This window comes from Pseudophryne corroboree, chromosome 2, assembly GCF_028390025.1.
Source record: "Pseudophryne corroboree isolate aPseCor3 chromosome 2, aPseCor3.hap2, whole genome shotgun sequence".
Taxonomy (NCBI): domain Eukaryota; kingdom Metazoa; phylum Chordata; class Amphibia; order Anura; family Myobatrachidae; genus Pseudophryne; species Pseudophryne corroboree.
The window spans coordinates 879,382,145-879,398,913 of NC_086445.1; the positions used below are offsets into that span (position 1 = coordinate 879,382,145).

Genomic DNA, 16,769 nt, shown 5'->3' on the forward strand with positions numbered 1-16,769 from the left:
CATTCAGGTACCTTACTGAGGCCGGTGATCGCGTCGGCCTGGGTGTGTAGTGCTGTAGCAGCATGGACGGATACCGTGTCTGAGGAAATTGATACCTTAGACAAGGATACTATATTGTTGACCCTGGGGCATATTAAAGACGCTGTCCTATATATGAGAGATGCTCAAAGAGACATTAGTCTACTGGGTTCTAGAATAAATGCTATGTCAATTTCTGCCAGAAGGGTCCTGTGGACTCGGCAATGGACAGGTGATGCCGACTCAAAAAGGCATATGGAGGTTTTACCTTACAAGGGTGAGGAATTGTTTGGGGAGGGTCTCTCGGACCTGGTCTCCACAGCTACTGCTGGAAAGTCAAATTTTTTGCCATATGTTTCCTCACAGCCTAAGAGAGCACCGTATTATCAAATGCAGTCCTTTTGATCACAGAAAAACAAGAAAGTCCGAGGTGCGTCCTTTCTTGCCAGAGGCAGGGGCAGAGGAAAGAAGCTGCACAACACAGCTAGTTCCCAGGAACAGAAGTCCTCCCCGGCCTCTACAAAATCCACCGCATGACGCTGGGGCTCCGCAAGCGGAGATTGGCCCGGTGGGGGCACGTCTTCGAAATTTCAGCCACAAGTGGGTTCACTCCCAGTTGGCAGTAGAGATTGTGTCTCAGGGATACAAGCTGGAATTCGAGGAGATGCCCCCTCACCGATACCTCAAATCGGCCCTGCCAGCTTCCCCCCATGAGAGGGAAATAGTGTTAACTGCAATTCACAAATTGTATATTCAACAGGTGGTGGTCAAGGTTCCCCTCCTTCAACAAGGAAGGGGTTATTATTTGACCATGTTTGTAGTCCCGAAACCGGAAGGTTCGGTCAGACCCATATTGAATTTAAAATCCCTGAACATATACCTGAAAAGGTTCAAGTTCAAGATGGAATCGCTGAGAGCGGTCATCGCAAGCCTGGAAGGGGGGGATTTTATGGTATCTCTGGACATAAAGGATGCATACCTTCATGTACCCATTTATCCACCTCATCAGGCGTACCTCAGATTTGTGGTACAGGATTGTCATTACCAATTTCAGACGTTGCCGTTTGGTCTCTCCACGGCACCGAGAATATTTACCAAGGTAATGGCGGAAATGATGGTGCTCATGCGGAAGCAAGGAGTCACAATTATCCCATACTTGGACGATCTCCTCATAAAAGCGAGATCAAGAGAGCAGTTGCTGATCAGCGTAGCACTTTCTCTGGAAGTGTTACAGCAACACGGCTGGATTCTAAATATTCCAAAGTCGCAGTTGGTTCCTACGACTCCTCTGCCTTTCCTGGGCATGATTCTGGACATAGACCAGAAAAGGGTTTATCTCCCGATGGAGAAAGCTCAGGAACTCATGACACTGGTCAGGAACCTATTAAAACCAAAACAGGTGTCAGTGCATCACTGCACTCGTGTCCTGGGAAAGATGGTGGCATCATACAAGGCCATTCCCTTTGGCAGGTTCCATGCGATGACTTTTTAATGGGACTTACTGGACAAGTGGTCTGGATCACATCTTCAGATGCATCGGGTAATCACCCTATCCCCCAGGGCCAGGGTGTCACTCCTGTGGTGGCTGCAGAGCGCTCACCTTCTCGAGGGCCGCAGATTCGGCATTCAGGACTGGGTCCTGGTGACCACGGACGCAAGCCTCCGAGGTTGGGGTGCAGTCACACAGGGAAAAAATTTCCAAGGTCTGTGGTCAAGTCAAGAGACTTGCCTACACATCAACATCCTAGAATTAAGGGCCATATACAACGCCCTACGTCAAGCGGAGACCCTGCTTCGCGACCAACCGGTTCTGGTTCAGTCAGACAACATCACCGCAGTGGCTCATGTAAACCGCCAAGGCTGCACAAGGAGCAGAGTGGCGACGGCGGTAGCCACCAGAATTCTTCGCTGGGCGGAGAATCACGTAAGCGCACTGTCAGCAGTGTTCATCCCGGGAGTGGACAACTGGGAAGCAGACTTCCTCAGCAGACACGACCTCCACCCAGGAGAGTGGGGACTTCATCAGGAAGTCTTCGCACAGATTACAAGTCGGTGGGAACTGCCACAGGTGGACATGATGGCATCCCGCCTCAACAAAAAACTACAGAGGTATTGCGCCAGGTCAAGAGACCCTCAGGCGGTAGCTGTAGACGCCCTGGTGACACCGTGGGTGTTCCAGTCGGTCTATGTGTTTCCTCCTCTTCCTCTCATACCCAAGGTGCTGAGGATAATAAGAAAAAGAGGAGTGAGAACAATACTCATTGTTCCAGATTGGCCACGAAGGACTTGGTATCCAGATCTGCAAGAAATGCTCACAGAGGACCCGTGGCCTCTTCCTCGAAGACAGGACTTGTTGCAACAGGGGCCCTGTCTGTTCCAAGACTTACCTCTGCTGCGTTTGACGGCATGGCGGTTGAACGCCGGATCCTAGCAGAGAGAGGCATTCCGGATGAGGTCATTCCTACGCTGATAAAGGCTAGGAAGGACGTGACAGCTCAACATTATCACCGTATATGGCGAATATATGTTGCTTGGTGTGAGGCCAGGAATGCTCCTACGGAGGAATTCCAGCTGGGCCGTTTCCTTCACTTACTACAGTCTGGAGTGAATTTGGGCCTAAAATTGGGTTCCATTAAGGTCCAGATTTCGGCCCTATCCATTTTCTTTCAAAAAGAGTTGGCTTCTCTACCTGAAGTTCAGACGTTTGTAAAGGGAGTGCTGCATATTCAGCCCCCTTTTGTGCCTCCAGTGGCACCTTGGGATCTTAACGTGGTGTTGAGTTTCCTGAAATCCCACTGGTTTGAACCACTCAAAATGGTGGAGTTGAAATATCTCACGTGGAAGGTGGTCATGCTATTAGCCTTGGCTTCGGCTAGGCATGTGTCAGAGTTGGCGGCTTTGTCACATAAAAGCCCCTATCTGGTTTTCCATGCGGATAGAGCAGAATTGCGGACCCGTCCACAATTTCTGCCAAAAGTGGTTTCATCCTTTCATATAAACCAACCTATTGTGGTGCCTGTGGCTACTACTGACTTGGAGGATTCCGAGTTACTTTATGTGGTCAGGGTTTTGAAGGTTTATGTAGCCAGAACGGCTAGGGTCAGGAAAACAGAGTCTTTGTTTATCCTATCTGCTTCCAACAAGCTTGGTGCTCCTGCTTCAAAGCAAACTATTGTTTGCTGGATCTGTAACACGATCCAGCAGGCTCATTCTGCGGCTGGATTGCCGCTGCCAAAATCAGTTAAAGCCCATTCCACTAGGAAGGTGGGTTCTTCTTGGGCGGCTGCCCGAGGGGTCTCGGCATTACAGCTTTGCCGAGCAGCTACTTGGTCGGGTTCAAACACTTTTGCAAAGTTCTACAAGCTTGATACCCTGGCTGAGGAGGACCTTGTGTTTGCTCAATCGGTGCTGCAGAGTCATCCGCACTCTCCCGCCCGTTTGGGAGCTTTGGTATAATCCCCATGGTCCTTACGGAGTCCCCAGCATCCACTAGGACGTTAGAGAAAATAAGATTTTACTTACCGGTAAATCTATTTCTCGTAGTCCGTAGTGGATGCTGGGCGCCCGTCCCAAGTGCGGACTTTTTCTGCAATACTTGTATATAGTTATTGCTTCAATAAGGGTTAAGTTATGGTTGCATCAGGGTTGGACCTGATGCTCTGTTATTTGTCATACTGTTAACTGGTTGTTATCTCATGTTATACGGTGTGGCTGGTATGAATCTTGCCCTGGATTACCAAAATCCTTTCCTTGTACTGTCAGCTCTTCTGGGCACAGTTTCTCTAACTGAGGTCTGGAGGAGGGGCATAGAGGGAGGAGCCAGTGCACACCAGACCCTAAATTCTTTCTTAAAGTGCCCATGTCTCCTGCGGAGCCCGTCTATCCCCAAGGTCCTTACGGAGACCCCAGCATCCACTACGGACTACGAGAAATAGATTTACCGGTAAGTAAAATCTTATTTTTAATTTTTTTTTGTTTGCAGCATAATTTTACTTATTTTTCCGACAGGCCTGCTTAAATAAACCCTAGCTTGGTTCCATTTTCCGGTATCCGGCCAGGGAGTGGTGTATAACAGCTATTTTGCCTACAGTGTTTACTAGGCAGTGTGCACTCAATGAGGGAAAGCTATTGATCTGTGTGTACCTTTTTCCCTTCCTTTACATCTTCCTTCTGCTTTTACTGATCATTAATTATGCAAATGAGTGCTGAGCTATTCTTCAGTGTTGTAGGTGTACATAGGACTGTTAGGTTGGAGATACTGCTCTGTGATTTGGGGACCTCTTGCACTTTATGTATTTAACATTTGTCAGTTCTCTAAAGAAAAGGTCTACTAAATAGGTTAAAAAGACTATTGGTTACATATCTGAAAAACTGCTGTATTAACCCATATGAACATACAGGACATTTGTTTTGATTCTGTAAGCTGCTCTAGAAAAATGACAACTTTGGTTCTGATTGGTTGCTATGGGTTACATTACAAATATTCTGTACCTGTATGCAAGTATGTATTATTTTATTGATCATCTCTCATTGTCCGAGATGAGTTTCTGCCATGTAGCTACTAATCCTGTGATGGTGAAGTTTGATGTACTCCTATTAATATATTCACTTTGTAGTTCGATGTTTTACATAGAGCTTAGGTGTGCAGTGCTGATTTGATATAGAGCCAGCCGTAGACCATTTACCTGTGTTTCTGCAGCTGCCTGAGTGCTTTTTGTTTTCCGGTCCATTCTTTTCGCTTCAGAAAACCCACTCCTCTCAACAGTAACCGATTACCACTTTGTAAAGTGTCTGCACATAAGCTAAAAATTCTGCATTGAAGGTTGCCATGGTGACCAGTTCCAGGGGCTTAAGGCCTATGATTTAGAGTTAAATCTTAAACATATATAACACAAAACCACTCTTTCTTGGGAATAAATAAACCTAACACAATAAACAGAAACAAAAAAAATTATGTGGCACTGCACAGTAAAGGTACCTCTTTATAAACTGTATTTTGTGCAATAACTGGAGCTTTAAAATGGAAACAGTGAGCCCCCACACCCCCCTTCTGTCTCTCTGACTCAGAGAAGGAGGCAACGAGCAGGGCCCGGAATAGCTCTGATGCTGTCATCTGTGGACAGCCGCTGATTTTCCAGTTTTCGCAAGCTAACAGGCTTCCCCTAATCCTTCAGTCGTAATGTGTTTCAGAGGTGGTCAATTGACCTCTGTAATATACATTTAACTGCAGGACTGGCTCTTCTGGCTTCTTATCCAGCTACTAATTCTACCCCTCTTTCCTATATGTTGTGTCTGTGTTCTCTTGTTTCCTTCTCTTTTTTTCTTCACTTTCCTTCTTTTTGAGTTTTAGGTAAAGCCGTATATTTTTGCATGGCTTGTGTTCTGTATACTAACCTGTTTTTCTAGTTTTTATTTTCTTTTTTAAGCTCTGGTATTTTTTTAATTACTTTTGTTTCTCATCTTTCTAGTTTTCTGTGCCTTTTTCATATTGTTTCCTCCTTCTGGCATCTTCCTTATTCATATTACTGTAGTGTGTGTTCCTTTCCATCGTATACACTTATTTTGACTTCTCTGGTGTACATTTTCTGTGTTTCTTTGCCCTCTACTTCTCCTTTCAAGAAGCTCAGATGCCAGCATGACCCCCAGACACAAGCCGTACCCAACCTCGTTGGCCGCACTTATTGAAGGCACTCAACGGCCTTTCTTGTTCCTTGTCACAGATTTCAACTACGGAACAGACGGGTACGACGCTGAAGGGAATGAGGAGCAGAAAAGCTCCCGTGAGGGTTCGGAAACCATGCCCTACATCGATGAGTCTCCTACCATGTCCCCACAGCTCAGTGCCAGAAGTCAAGACAGTGTGGATGGAGTTTCACCCACTCCGACAGAAGGGCTACTGCCAGAGGTAAGTGTTCTTTCTATTTTTGTTTGCTTCAGTAGTGAATTATGTTGTCTTAAAGTGTTGGCTCTTTTAGGGTGCTAAATCTTTAAAAACATGCCCTACTGTTTTGAAACTGTAGTGTTTGTGATTTTTTTTTATGTGATGTTCTACGATCTAACTGTTACAGTTTTATGTCGTGCTAGTGGTCACAGTTGCAGTATCTTAACTGCTATTGTGGTACAGTATATAGTACAGCTCCGTGATGTATTAATTCATACCCAACTAATGATGTGTGTGTTGTACTGCAGATTTTCAGCAGCAAAGCTTCCAACGTGGAATTGGTTTGAATTGTTTTAGTGTGTAGTGTGGCACTTTGGTAGTTAATGTGCTGGTTCACATGTGTCCGTTTAATCCTTCAGTGTTTCTACGGGGTTACGGTGGGAGGGGGGTGGGGTGTTTGATTCGGCGCAATGCCGCCATGATCTTTGACTAAGCACACCACGGTAGAATATGGTAGCCCAGCATTGCTAATCTTCCTGTTCATCTCTTCTGGATGCGTGTTAAAATTCTGTGTTACTTTACACAAAGTGCCTTCACCTGATTGTACTGGTGGCACTTTGCGTCCATTTCAGTAATTTTATTTCTCTCTATGCATGTTTGTGATCCTAATGTTATTACACATAAGGTGCTATTTACCGTATGTTAGTTTTTTTTATTTATTATCATTCTATAGTTTCCATTCCTTGTTGCCTGGATATTCGGTGTGCGAGAAATGAATCAGAGGTCTTGTGAGGGGGTGTTTTTCTGTATGCAGTGTTGTTATATTGGGGTATATTAAATCAATTGTTCTGTAGTTAGTTCTAATCCGAATTGGTCCCCACTGCCAAATATTTTGTATACAGGAGGTTGGAGACATAGGTGAGATTACTCAGGACCTTGTGTACTTGTGTGGTAAAAGTTACAGTATGTGGCACTGGCCAGGAAACCAAACTGAATAGAAAATAAATAGTCTAATTTTAAGCTTAAGGATCAATAAAGTGAGACGTGTAAAGCACTGGTAGAGCTTGTTAAAATATTTGCACCTTTTAACTTTTCCTGCATGTATAGTTCGTTCTGTGCTTGACTAAATTAAATTGATTAGATACTTGATGCTGCCCATGGTTGGGAGGGGATACGTAAATGGATTGGAATAATTTACATGTCCGGTAAATACATTTTCCTTTTTTTAATCTTTATTATGTAATCCATTATGAAAGTATGGTTATTGTGTCTTGTACCTTTTACATTTGTAATACAATCTCATAAGGTTCAGTCAGGCAGGGTTATCAAGTTGTTCTCTTTAGCCTTGAGGATCTTAAATTGAAGCCAGTGTTATCTTTATAGTAAGACACCGTAGTCGTCGCACTAACCCTCCCCCCGCCACAAATAGCATAACTTATTTTTAGTATCCACCATTAGTTTTTAGATCGCCAACTGCTGTACCAACACCATAACACTGGTTTATTTCTTCACTCCAGCAGACAGGTAAAGGTTTTACAACGTCGACTGGTTCTTATTTACACTTTTTAGATCATGGTCCAAGTCTTAGAAGCAAATTTACTATGAGTTGGATTAGCCGAAGCTTAGAAACTGGTGGCCATTGCCGGCACTTTAGGGCCAAAACGCAATATTTGTGAAGCTGTTTTATAAACCTCCATTGATATCCAATGATTTCTAAACCCTGATCCTGCAGTGGAAACAGGGGTTAGAAGCACTGCACGATCCCTTGGCTAATATACAACAATTGGTAACCTTCTTGGGTGATACCCTTAAAGAAGCATAAAATAAGATGTTGACCTAACTTAAATAGTAATTGCTAACAGAGGCAGTTCTATTTCAGTGATGATGGTATAGAAAACTTTTAGTGTTACGTAAAACGTAACTGGAGAAAGAAATATCCTAATTCTGGTTGTACGAATATATGTGAAGTAGACTGCCATTAAGGTAATAGAGTATTGTCACTATGCACGCCCAATGAGAGACCCTGTTGGTGATCTCCTTACTTTAAATAATATTTTAATGAACATGGGATGTAGATATAGGGAGTTATACTGGGTACACATCTAAAGATATATGTGTCTAATCTGGCTGGTTGAACAAAAATCTGGTAATGTATGGGAGCAAATGGTAATAAAATATTTACCCACAAACACTAGAAAACATACAAAAATGGTTATTCACACAAATTTGATAAATCCTTTTGATTTAACTAAATTTTATCTGAGTGGCCCTTTTTGTTTGTTTTCTAGCATTTTGGAGAAAAATAGTACATTCCCAGATTTTTGTTCCAACCAGACAAATTGGACAGATATATCTTTAGCTGTGTACCCTGCTTAGTTTTTCATAAGTGTTTGTGGTTCAGAAAGGGTCTAGGTGTGAGCGATTCCGTGGTCCTTCCCATGTGATCATTATTGATATTAAAATTAACAATCGCCTGATGATGTAAAATACTCAAGAATATTTTATTTAAATTACATGAAAAATATACAGTTACCTAAAATCAAAATTTCCAGTAGTATTGAGCTCATACCAGATCTCAGTATGTTTGAGACCTGTAAATGTAAAACACCCAGAAGATATTGATTTCTTCTGGATGAAGCACGGTCTGTCACTAACATTGACTGTAGAGGTGGATGAATGTTCCAAGATCAACCACAACCACAGTAGTTCAACATGTTTCAGTCCTAGCAGTACCTTCCTCAGGGCAGTTGCGATAAAGATTCAGAAAGCAGCCTAATATACCAAACGTGTTGGTTACTGAAGCGTCACAGGAACGGACAAACAGACAAAAATGGTTGTTCAGATAAATTGGTTAAAACCCATGGATTTAACTAATTTGTGTGAATAGCCATTTTTGTCTGTTTTCCAGTGTTTGGGAGTAAATGGTCAATTGTCATTTGCTCTCATACACTACCAGATTTTCATTCCAACCAGAAAGATTGGACAGATATATATTTTTGTGTGTGTCCAGCTTAAGGGTAGGCCCCAAAGAGATTACCAATTGTTTGTTTATTATTCAAATTCCAGGTTTTTTCATGGATTAAACCAGGAAACCTATAGGCTGGTTCTGCAGCGGGGTACACTGGGATTCCACAGGGTGTAGAGTTGGATCTTGATCTGAGGCACCAACAGGCTAAAGCTTTGACTGTTCCCAGGATGCATTGCACTGCCTCCTCTATAACCCCGCCTCCAGGCACTGGAGCTAAGTTTGTAAATTGGTGCGTGCAGAGCAGGTCACTAACAGGTGGGGCTGCGCTAGGCAGCCCTGAAAAGAGCTTTTTAAGAAGACTTCAAGGGCTGCAGCACTGTTTATGTCATTCTGACATTCTGTGCTGCGGCTCCCTCACCTCCCCAGCAGCGCTGCATACTCCCGCGGCCTGGTTCCCGGGTACTTGCAGGGGAGGCGCACCGGTCATCAGGTACACCACTGCTGACGCTCTCCAGGATCGCGTGGCTGCACATCAGGGAGGAGGTAAGAGGGTCCCCTGTTGGGACCCGCCGGTAAATAGTGGTCCCAGGAGACGGACCGCACCGCTGGCGTGGACACTGTACTGCACAGGGACCCCACTATATCCACCAGTGCAGGGAGCACAGGTCGGATTTACTCAAATCTGTTTTACATAGGCTCCACAGTACCCAGTGGTGAGGACCAGCATAGGGGATAAGGCGCTGAGCTGTATCCCCTCCCCCTGCTCTGGGCGCCATCTACTGCTGGTGTTCCCGCCCTGGAGCTGCATTTTACTCTCCTTCTCTCCCTGACAGAGATTTTGGGGCCATCTTCACTACTAGCTGTGCTGATCTCCGGGACTGCAGGGCTCTGTCTGCTCTGTAAATCTGCCTGTCTCATCAGCGCTGTGCATTTACAGACACTTAAGAATTCTACATGTCATTTTAGACAGTGTTAGTTAAGAACAAGTGTGCTGCTATCTGAATACTTAGTACAGGTATTCTGTGATATACATCCAGTATCTACTGTGCATTGTTATAGCTATAATCATATTTATTTAGATGTTGTTTTACTAGTCCACTGCAGTTTTATTGTTTATCTGTAATAACTTCTGCATTGTACCTGTGACTGAGTGTGCCTGTAGCTGTTGTGTGGATTTCATTCTCCTGTCTCATACATATTGCTATCACTATACTCTGTACCCTGAGGTGCTAGGTGCGTCATGGGCTCGTGTGTGTGTGTGTGTGTATGTATATATATATATATATATATATATATATATATATAATACACACGTGTATAGGTTATCCTGACGAAATTATATAAAGTCATGAATCGTTGATATACTCCAGGATGAGGTCTGTCCTTATTTCAGGTTTACTGATTAATGCGGAGAGCACCCGGTAATATCGTTTTGTGTGTATATGTATATATATGTGTGTGTATATAAATAAATATTAGTGCTGGGCAACGATTACAATTTTTAATCGCAATTAATCGCAGGATTTCATGCGATTAATAGCGATTAATAGCATTGTTAGCCGACTAAAGTCAATAATGAATTCAAAAGTGGTGTATTGCGCACTTTTAGTACTTTTATATGAACAACAGTGCAATAACATTAAACAACACTGCAAAAACATTTGGTTTGCAGTTTTCCCTTAACACAGTAGCATTTAAAAAACGTTAAAAATTAAAATTAAAAAATAAAATATGTTTTCTGAGAATCTAAATCTGTTTTCTTACCCAGATTTTTGTTCCCACCAGATTGGACAGATATATTTTAGGTGTGTAACCTATTTACTGCTCTGCACCAAGCCAGTTGCTAAGACACACAAGGTTATTTACATTTTCAGATGATAAAGAAACTCTCTTCTTCTGTACAATATGACCAGCAAGAGAAAACAACCTTTCACAGGGTACTGATGTTGCAGGTGTGGCCAAGTACTTCTGTGCAATGGAGGCCAGCCTGCTGTGTGAGCCTGCATGTTTGGACCACCACTCTAATGGACAGGACTCTGTACTGATGGTGGGCTCCGCTCTGAATCGACGCACACTGTTCTCAACTGAATCTTCCTCCTGCTCAGAATCAGACTCTGATGAAGCAGCCAATAGGGCTAACTTTTTATTTGGTGGCTCTGATGTTGTTGCTTCCACAGGTTTCTCTGCAACAAACCTCTGTTCCTTTAGTAAGTTGGTGACTAAGGCCCACACCTCACCCCTCTCAGCTCTGGGTATACACTTGAGGTCCTTGAATCTAGGGTCCAATGCGGTAGCAATCTTCAGATATGCAATGTTGGCATTTTCTTTGCGTGTCTCCAGGTCTGTTCTGAATGTAGACTTAAATTTGACCACGTAGGCTGGGTCATCATCTGAACTCTCCATGACCCGAGAGAGATGGCAAAAAGCAGGCAGAACCACAGAACATGAAACATACTTTTCTCCTCCCAGAAGTTCAGTCACATACCTGCAACAGCAAAAAAAAATCAAACCCATTTCTTTGGGTACGGGAGAATGCTGGTGGTCAGAAGACCGACAGCAGCATCCTGGAATCCAGATACCCAAAAGTCCCCGGTAAGTATACTAACCCTCCCTACCCTTAACCCTCCCTGCATAGTGCCTAACCCTAAAAGTCCGCTGGTGCTGCCTAACCCTAACTCTCCCTCCATGCAGCCAAACCCTAACCCTCCCTGCTCCCTACTAACCCTAACCCTCCCTGCTCCCTACTAACCCTAACCCTCCCTGCTCCCTACTAACCCTAACCCTCCCTGCTTCCTACCCACCACCAGTAAGTGCCTAAACCTACCTAACTACATCCCATTCATGCTATATTTTTTACAGACAGGACAGTGGAAAAATGAAATATATGAAGTATGTAAAATATACCTGCAGGGCTCCAGTAGCGTTTCCAACCTCTGCAGTTTGTCCATTTCAGCTGTAGTTGGCATGGCAACCTTGGTGTTGTCTGTGGTGAGGACATCCCTCAGTGGCTGTTCATTTCTACAGACACTTTTTATCATGTCCAGAGTCGAATTCCATCTGGTTGGAATATCTTGTATAAGCGACTCCTTATTTTGTCTATGTTGAAATTGTTGTTTTTGTAATTCTGCAGCACTTGCTGGACTGTGTTTAAAGTGGCCTACAACTTTTCTGCATTTGGCCAGGACATTGTCAAACGCACTGTTCTGCAGAGATACTGTGACAGAACGCTGGAGACTGTGCGCAGTGCAGGGGACATGTTCAAAAGGCAGGTGTCTTGCAGCAGCAATCATATTTCTTGCACTATCTGTGCTAAGTGTGCCGACTTTATCTGAAATGTTCCACTCCTGTGCAACATGAATAAAATGTTCAGCGCATGTTTCAGCAAAATTTCTCTCTTCTGTTTTCATTACAGTCAGAGCATGTGAATGTAGCTCCCAGTGTTCATCAATATAATGCACTGTAACTCCGAGGTAATTATGGTTACCCAGCGATGTCCAGTAATCTCCAGTGAGAGCAACATGTGGTACACATTGTAACGCCATCGCTTTTGTGGTCCTCTCATTTTCATACAAGTCATGTATTCTTCTTGTGATGGTGCGTCTTGAGGGAGGCTCATACGTGCTGTCATTCGTTGCGATCCTAAGAACGTTCCTCAGACCGACATCTTCGACAATACTAATTGGCCTGCAGTTAATCGCTACCTATCGAACTAAAAACTAAATGCTAAAGAGCAGCTATAAGGGAATCCTATGCCTTTGCTAGGGCTCTGTATAAAAACCAGTACTCACAGAGATATTGTGAAGATGTCTCAGTCTCAAGAGGTTATGGCGGCTGGCTGCTTCCTCATCTCCGGCGGCATCCGGTGGTTTCCTCTTCTCCGGCGGCATCCAGCGGCTTCTCCATCAAGGGGGTCAGATGAATTACTGCTTCCGGCGGCTTCTTCCGGCGCAGCAGCGTTAACGGCGTTAACAATATTATCGCCGTTATTGCCTTATGGCGTTAATAACGCGTTATCTTGCCCAGCACTAATAAATATATATATATATATATATATATATATGGGTGGTCTTCAATATCCCGAATGTCGGGATCCCGGCGCACATTATACCGACGCCGGAATCCCGACACCCGGCATACCGACAGCTATTCTCCCTCGTGGGGGTCCACGACCCCCCTGGAGGGAGAATAAAATAGTGTAGCGCGCCACCGTGCCCACAGCGTGACGAGCCCGCAAGGGGCTCCTTAGCGCTCGCCATGCTGTCGGTATGCCGGCGGTCGGGATCCCGGCGCCGGTATGCTGGTCGCCGGGAGCCCGAGCGCCGGCATACCGTACCACACACACACATATATATATATATATATATATATATATATATATGTACCTTGGATGATCCGGCACTCCCTTGCTGGTATTGGTAATGCTGGGTGCTCGTGCTGTAAAGTATAAAGTTCCACTGTTGCTAAATTAGCAAGCTGCACGTCACTCCATTGTAAAAAATGCTTTTAATGAATTTTTAAATACATAGAGAAAACAGCCTGTCCGTCATATCAACGGCTCGTTTCGGGACCTGGCATAGTCCCTTAGTCAGGATTACATTTGTCTGCTGTAGTCAGTGGTGAAAAACGTGCTGTGGTGAAAAACTTTTTTTTTTTTTTTTTCTCTCAGCACGTTTTTCACCACTGACTACAGCAGCCAAATGTAATCCTGACGAAGGGACTATGCCAGGTCCCGAAACGAGCCGTTGATATGACGGACAGGCTGTTTTCTCTATGTATTTAAAAATTCATTAAAAGCATTTTTTACAATGGAGTGACGTGCAGCTTGCTAATTTAGCAACAGTGGAACTTTTTATATATATATATATATATATATATATATATATATATATATAAATTAGTTCTACACTGTGTATTTCATTCACTTCATACCGCTCAAATCCTCTGTTTGTGCCCTGTATTTACCGTCACATAACACAGGGGGTTATTTGCAGGTATTGTGTTTGTCTAACTACAGTATATTGTACTGTTACGCTCTAAGGCTACATTCCCCATAATGTCTGCCACACAGGGTGGAAATCCGCGGACCCTCCTGCATCCTGCAGTGCTGGCACTACGGATTTACCTTAGGGGGAAGTGTTAGCTGATGGTTCAGGAGCTGGGTGCCATACACCTTCCAGTCAACCCGCAGCACCTGTGGCCAATCAGGACCCACCTTGGGCAGCATTCTCAAGTATGCTGAATACGCTTGTAACACGTCTTATGCCCCCTGTGGGACCTCCTGTGCCATTACAGCCACATATTGTCCCTATAGTTAATCCGCCCTGGGAGGACACTCTGTCTACCCAGTTACAACAATGAAATCAGTCTTTGGTTAGACACAAGTCTACCCCACGCCCCTCTGGGGTCAAGGGGTCATCTAAGCGGGCCATTTCTTCCTCACAATCCACTAATATTTCGGATAATTCTTCCGATGAGGATGGGGAATATACTGATAACGTCAGACACTGATACAGTTGCTTCTAATGAGGAATCTACAACACAGGTTGATGATCCTAACCTAGTGGAGGCTATTAAGCGGATTCTCCAAATTGATGATGAGATCGAGCCTACTGCTACGTCTAAGAAACCTGATAAGTTCAAACCAGGGCCGTAACTACGTGTGTGCCAAGTGGGCTTGGCACACAGCGCAGTTGCCCTGAGGGCGCAACGGCCAGCGGCATGTAATGAGTCAAATTGACTCATTACATGCCGCCTCTGGCTGCTGTGTGCGCCGTGCGCCGCGCTGGAGGGAGAAGAGACCAGCGCCGGGCAGCGTTCAAGGAGGAGGAGGGAGGGGGAGCAGGGAGCCGCAGCAGCGCTATTTGATTGGTAGTCAGCGCCGCTGCAGCATCCCCCTCTCCTTCTGTATTGGCTGCCCGGCGCTGCTATGGATGCTGGGATGCGGTTCCTTCATCCCAGCATCCACAGCAGCGCCAGGCAACCAATACGGAAGGAGAGGGGGATGCTGCAGCGGCGCTTACTACCAATCAAAAAGCGCTGCTGCGGCTCCAATCCCCCTCCCTCCTCCTCCTTCTCACCTCACTGCCTGCACAGAGAGGGAGATGCCAGCACGAGGAGTCTGTCAGCGGGGAGAAGGTAAGTATATCCCTCCCTCTCTCTCTCTCTCTCTCAGGGGGACACCGTCTGCCGCAATGTGTAAAAAGGGGGCCTGGCTGCCGCAATTTGTAAAAAGGGGTCCTGGCTGCCGCAATGTATAAAAAGGGGGCCTGGCTGCCGCAATGTGTAAAAAGGGGGCCTGGCTGCCGCAATGTGTAAAAAGGGGGCCTGGCTGCCGCAATGTGTAAAAAGGGAGACTGGCTGCCGCAATGTGTAAAAAGTGGTCCTGGCTGCCGCAATGTGTAAAAAGGGGGACTGGCTGCCGCAATGTGTAAAGAGGGGGCCTGGCTGCCGCAATGTGTCAAAAGGGGGACTGGCTGCCGCAATGTGTAAAGAGGGGGCCTGGCTGCCGCAATGTGTAAAAAGGGGTCCTGGCTGCTGCAATGTGTAAAGAGGGGGCCTGGCTGCCGCAATGTGTAAAAAGGGGGACTGGCTGCCGCAATGTGTAAAAAGGGGGCCTGGCTGCCGCAATATGTAAAAAGGGGGACTGGCTGCTGCAATGTGTAAAAAGGGGGACTGGCTGCTGCAATGTTTAAAGAGGGGGCCTGGCTGCTGCAATGTGTAAAAAGGGGGACTGGCTGCCGCAATGTGTAAAAAGGGGGACTGTCTGCTGTAATGTGTAAAAAGGGGGACGCTGTCTGCTGTAATGTATAAAAGGGGCTCTACCTGGTGTAGTGGCGCTACTGTGCAGCGTAATTAGAATAATGTAGACTACTGTGCACCGTAGTATGAATTGCTATTAATTTGTGGCCACGCCCCTTCCCCGTGAAGCCACGCCCCTATAAATTTTTCTGGCGCCTGCGGCGCGCACTGCCCCTATCTTACATGTGGGGAAGGGGGGCGCCACTGCCGTTTCTTGCACACAGCGCTAAAATGCCTAGTTACGGCACTGGTTCAAACGTCAGAAGGTTACTAAACTAGTCTTACCACATTCTGCCCATTTAATTGACAAATGTCAGGAAACCTGGTCGTCTCCAGGAAAGAAGTTTTCCTTGTCTAAAAAGATACTAGCTCATTATCCTATCCCTGTGGGGTTGAGTAACAAGTGGGAAACTCCACTGCCGGTTGACCCTCATGTCGCACATCTTGTGTCATCTACTCTGCCTGTCACCACTGTCACTTCACTGAAGGAACCAACGGATAAGCGTGTGGAGGGTTGCATGAAGTCTATTTACTCTCTTACCAGTGCTGTACTCTCTTACCGGTGCAGCCTCCCACTATATTCAGGAGGCGGCCTCTGATGCAGGTGTAATGGCGGCCAAGGCGTCTACTACGTCTATCCCGGCTCACCGAATACTGTGGTTGAGGTCCTGGAAGGTGGATCTGGACTCCAAAAAGACCTTGGAGGTGCTCCCTTTTAAGGGAGACATCCTATTCGGGGAGGATCTGAACAAGATTGTGACTGACTTGGCAACTGCCAAGACTGCATTTCTCTTAAGTATTAATCCTTCTGCTCCGAAGGCTAAGAGTACCACTTTTCATTCACTCCAGGGAAATCAAAAGGTCAGGCGTACCCGAGACAGGATCGTGCTTCCTAAACCACTAAACCCAAATCTAAGCAATCCTGGGCCACCCATCTGGATGCTTCCAAACAAGACAAGCCTGCTGCATGACAGGGCGGGCCTCCCCCTGGGAGACCCCACCCAGGATCGGAGGCCGATTTCTGCAGTTCGCCCAGGCCTGGTTAAAGACCACTTAGGACGCCTGGGTGCGGGATGTTGTGTCTCACGGGTACACAATCTCTTT

General features: G+C 45.5%; 1 protein-coding gene across 5 annotated transcripts in view; it reads left to right on the plus strand.

The window, feature by feature from the left end:
* The window catches only part of ABR (ABR activator of RhoGEF and GTPase), a 725,529-nt gene that overhangs the window by 344,272 nt on the left and 364,488 nt on the right, over positions 1–16,769 (plus strand). For all 5 annotated transcript variants that reach the window (XM_063955968.1, XM_063955969.1, XM_063955971.1 and 2 more), the window contains one exon: positions 5,739–5,923. In XM_063955968.1, the coding sequence (XP_063812038.1) occupies positions 5,739–5,923 (185 nt within the window). The remainder of the gene's footprint in view (positions 1–5,738; positions 5,924–16,769) is intronic.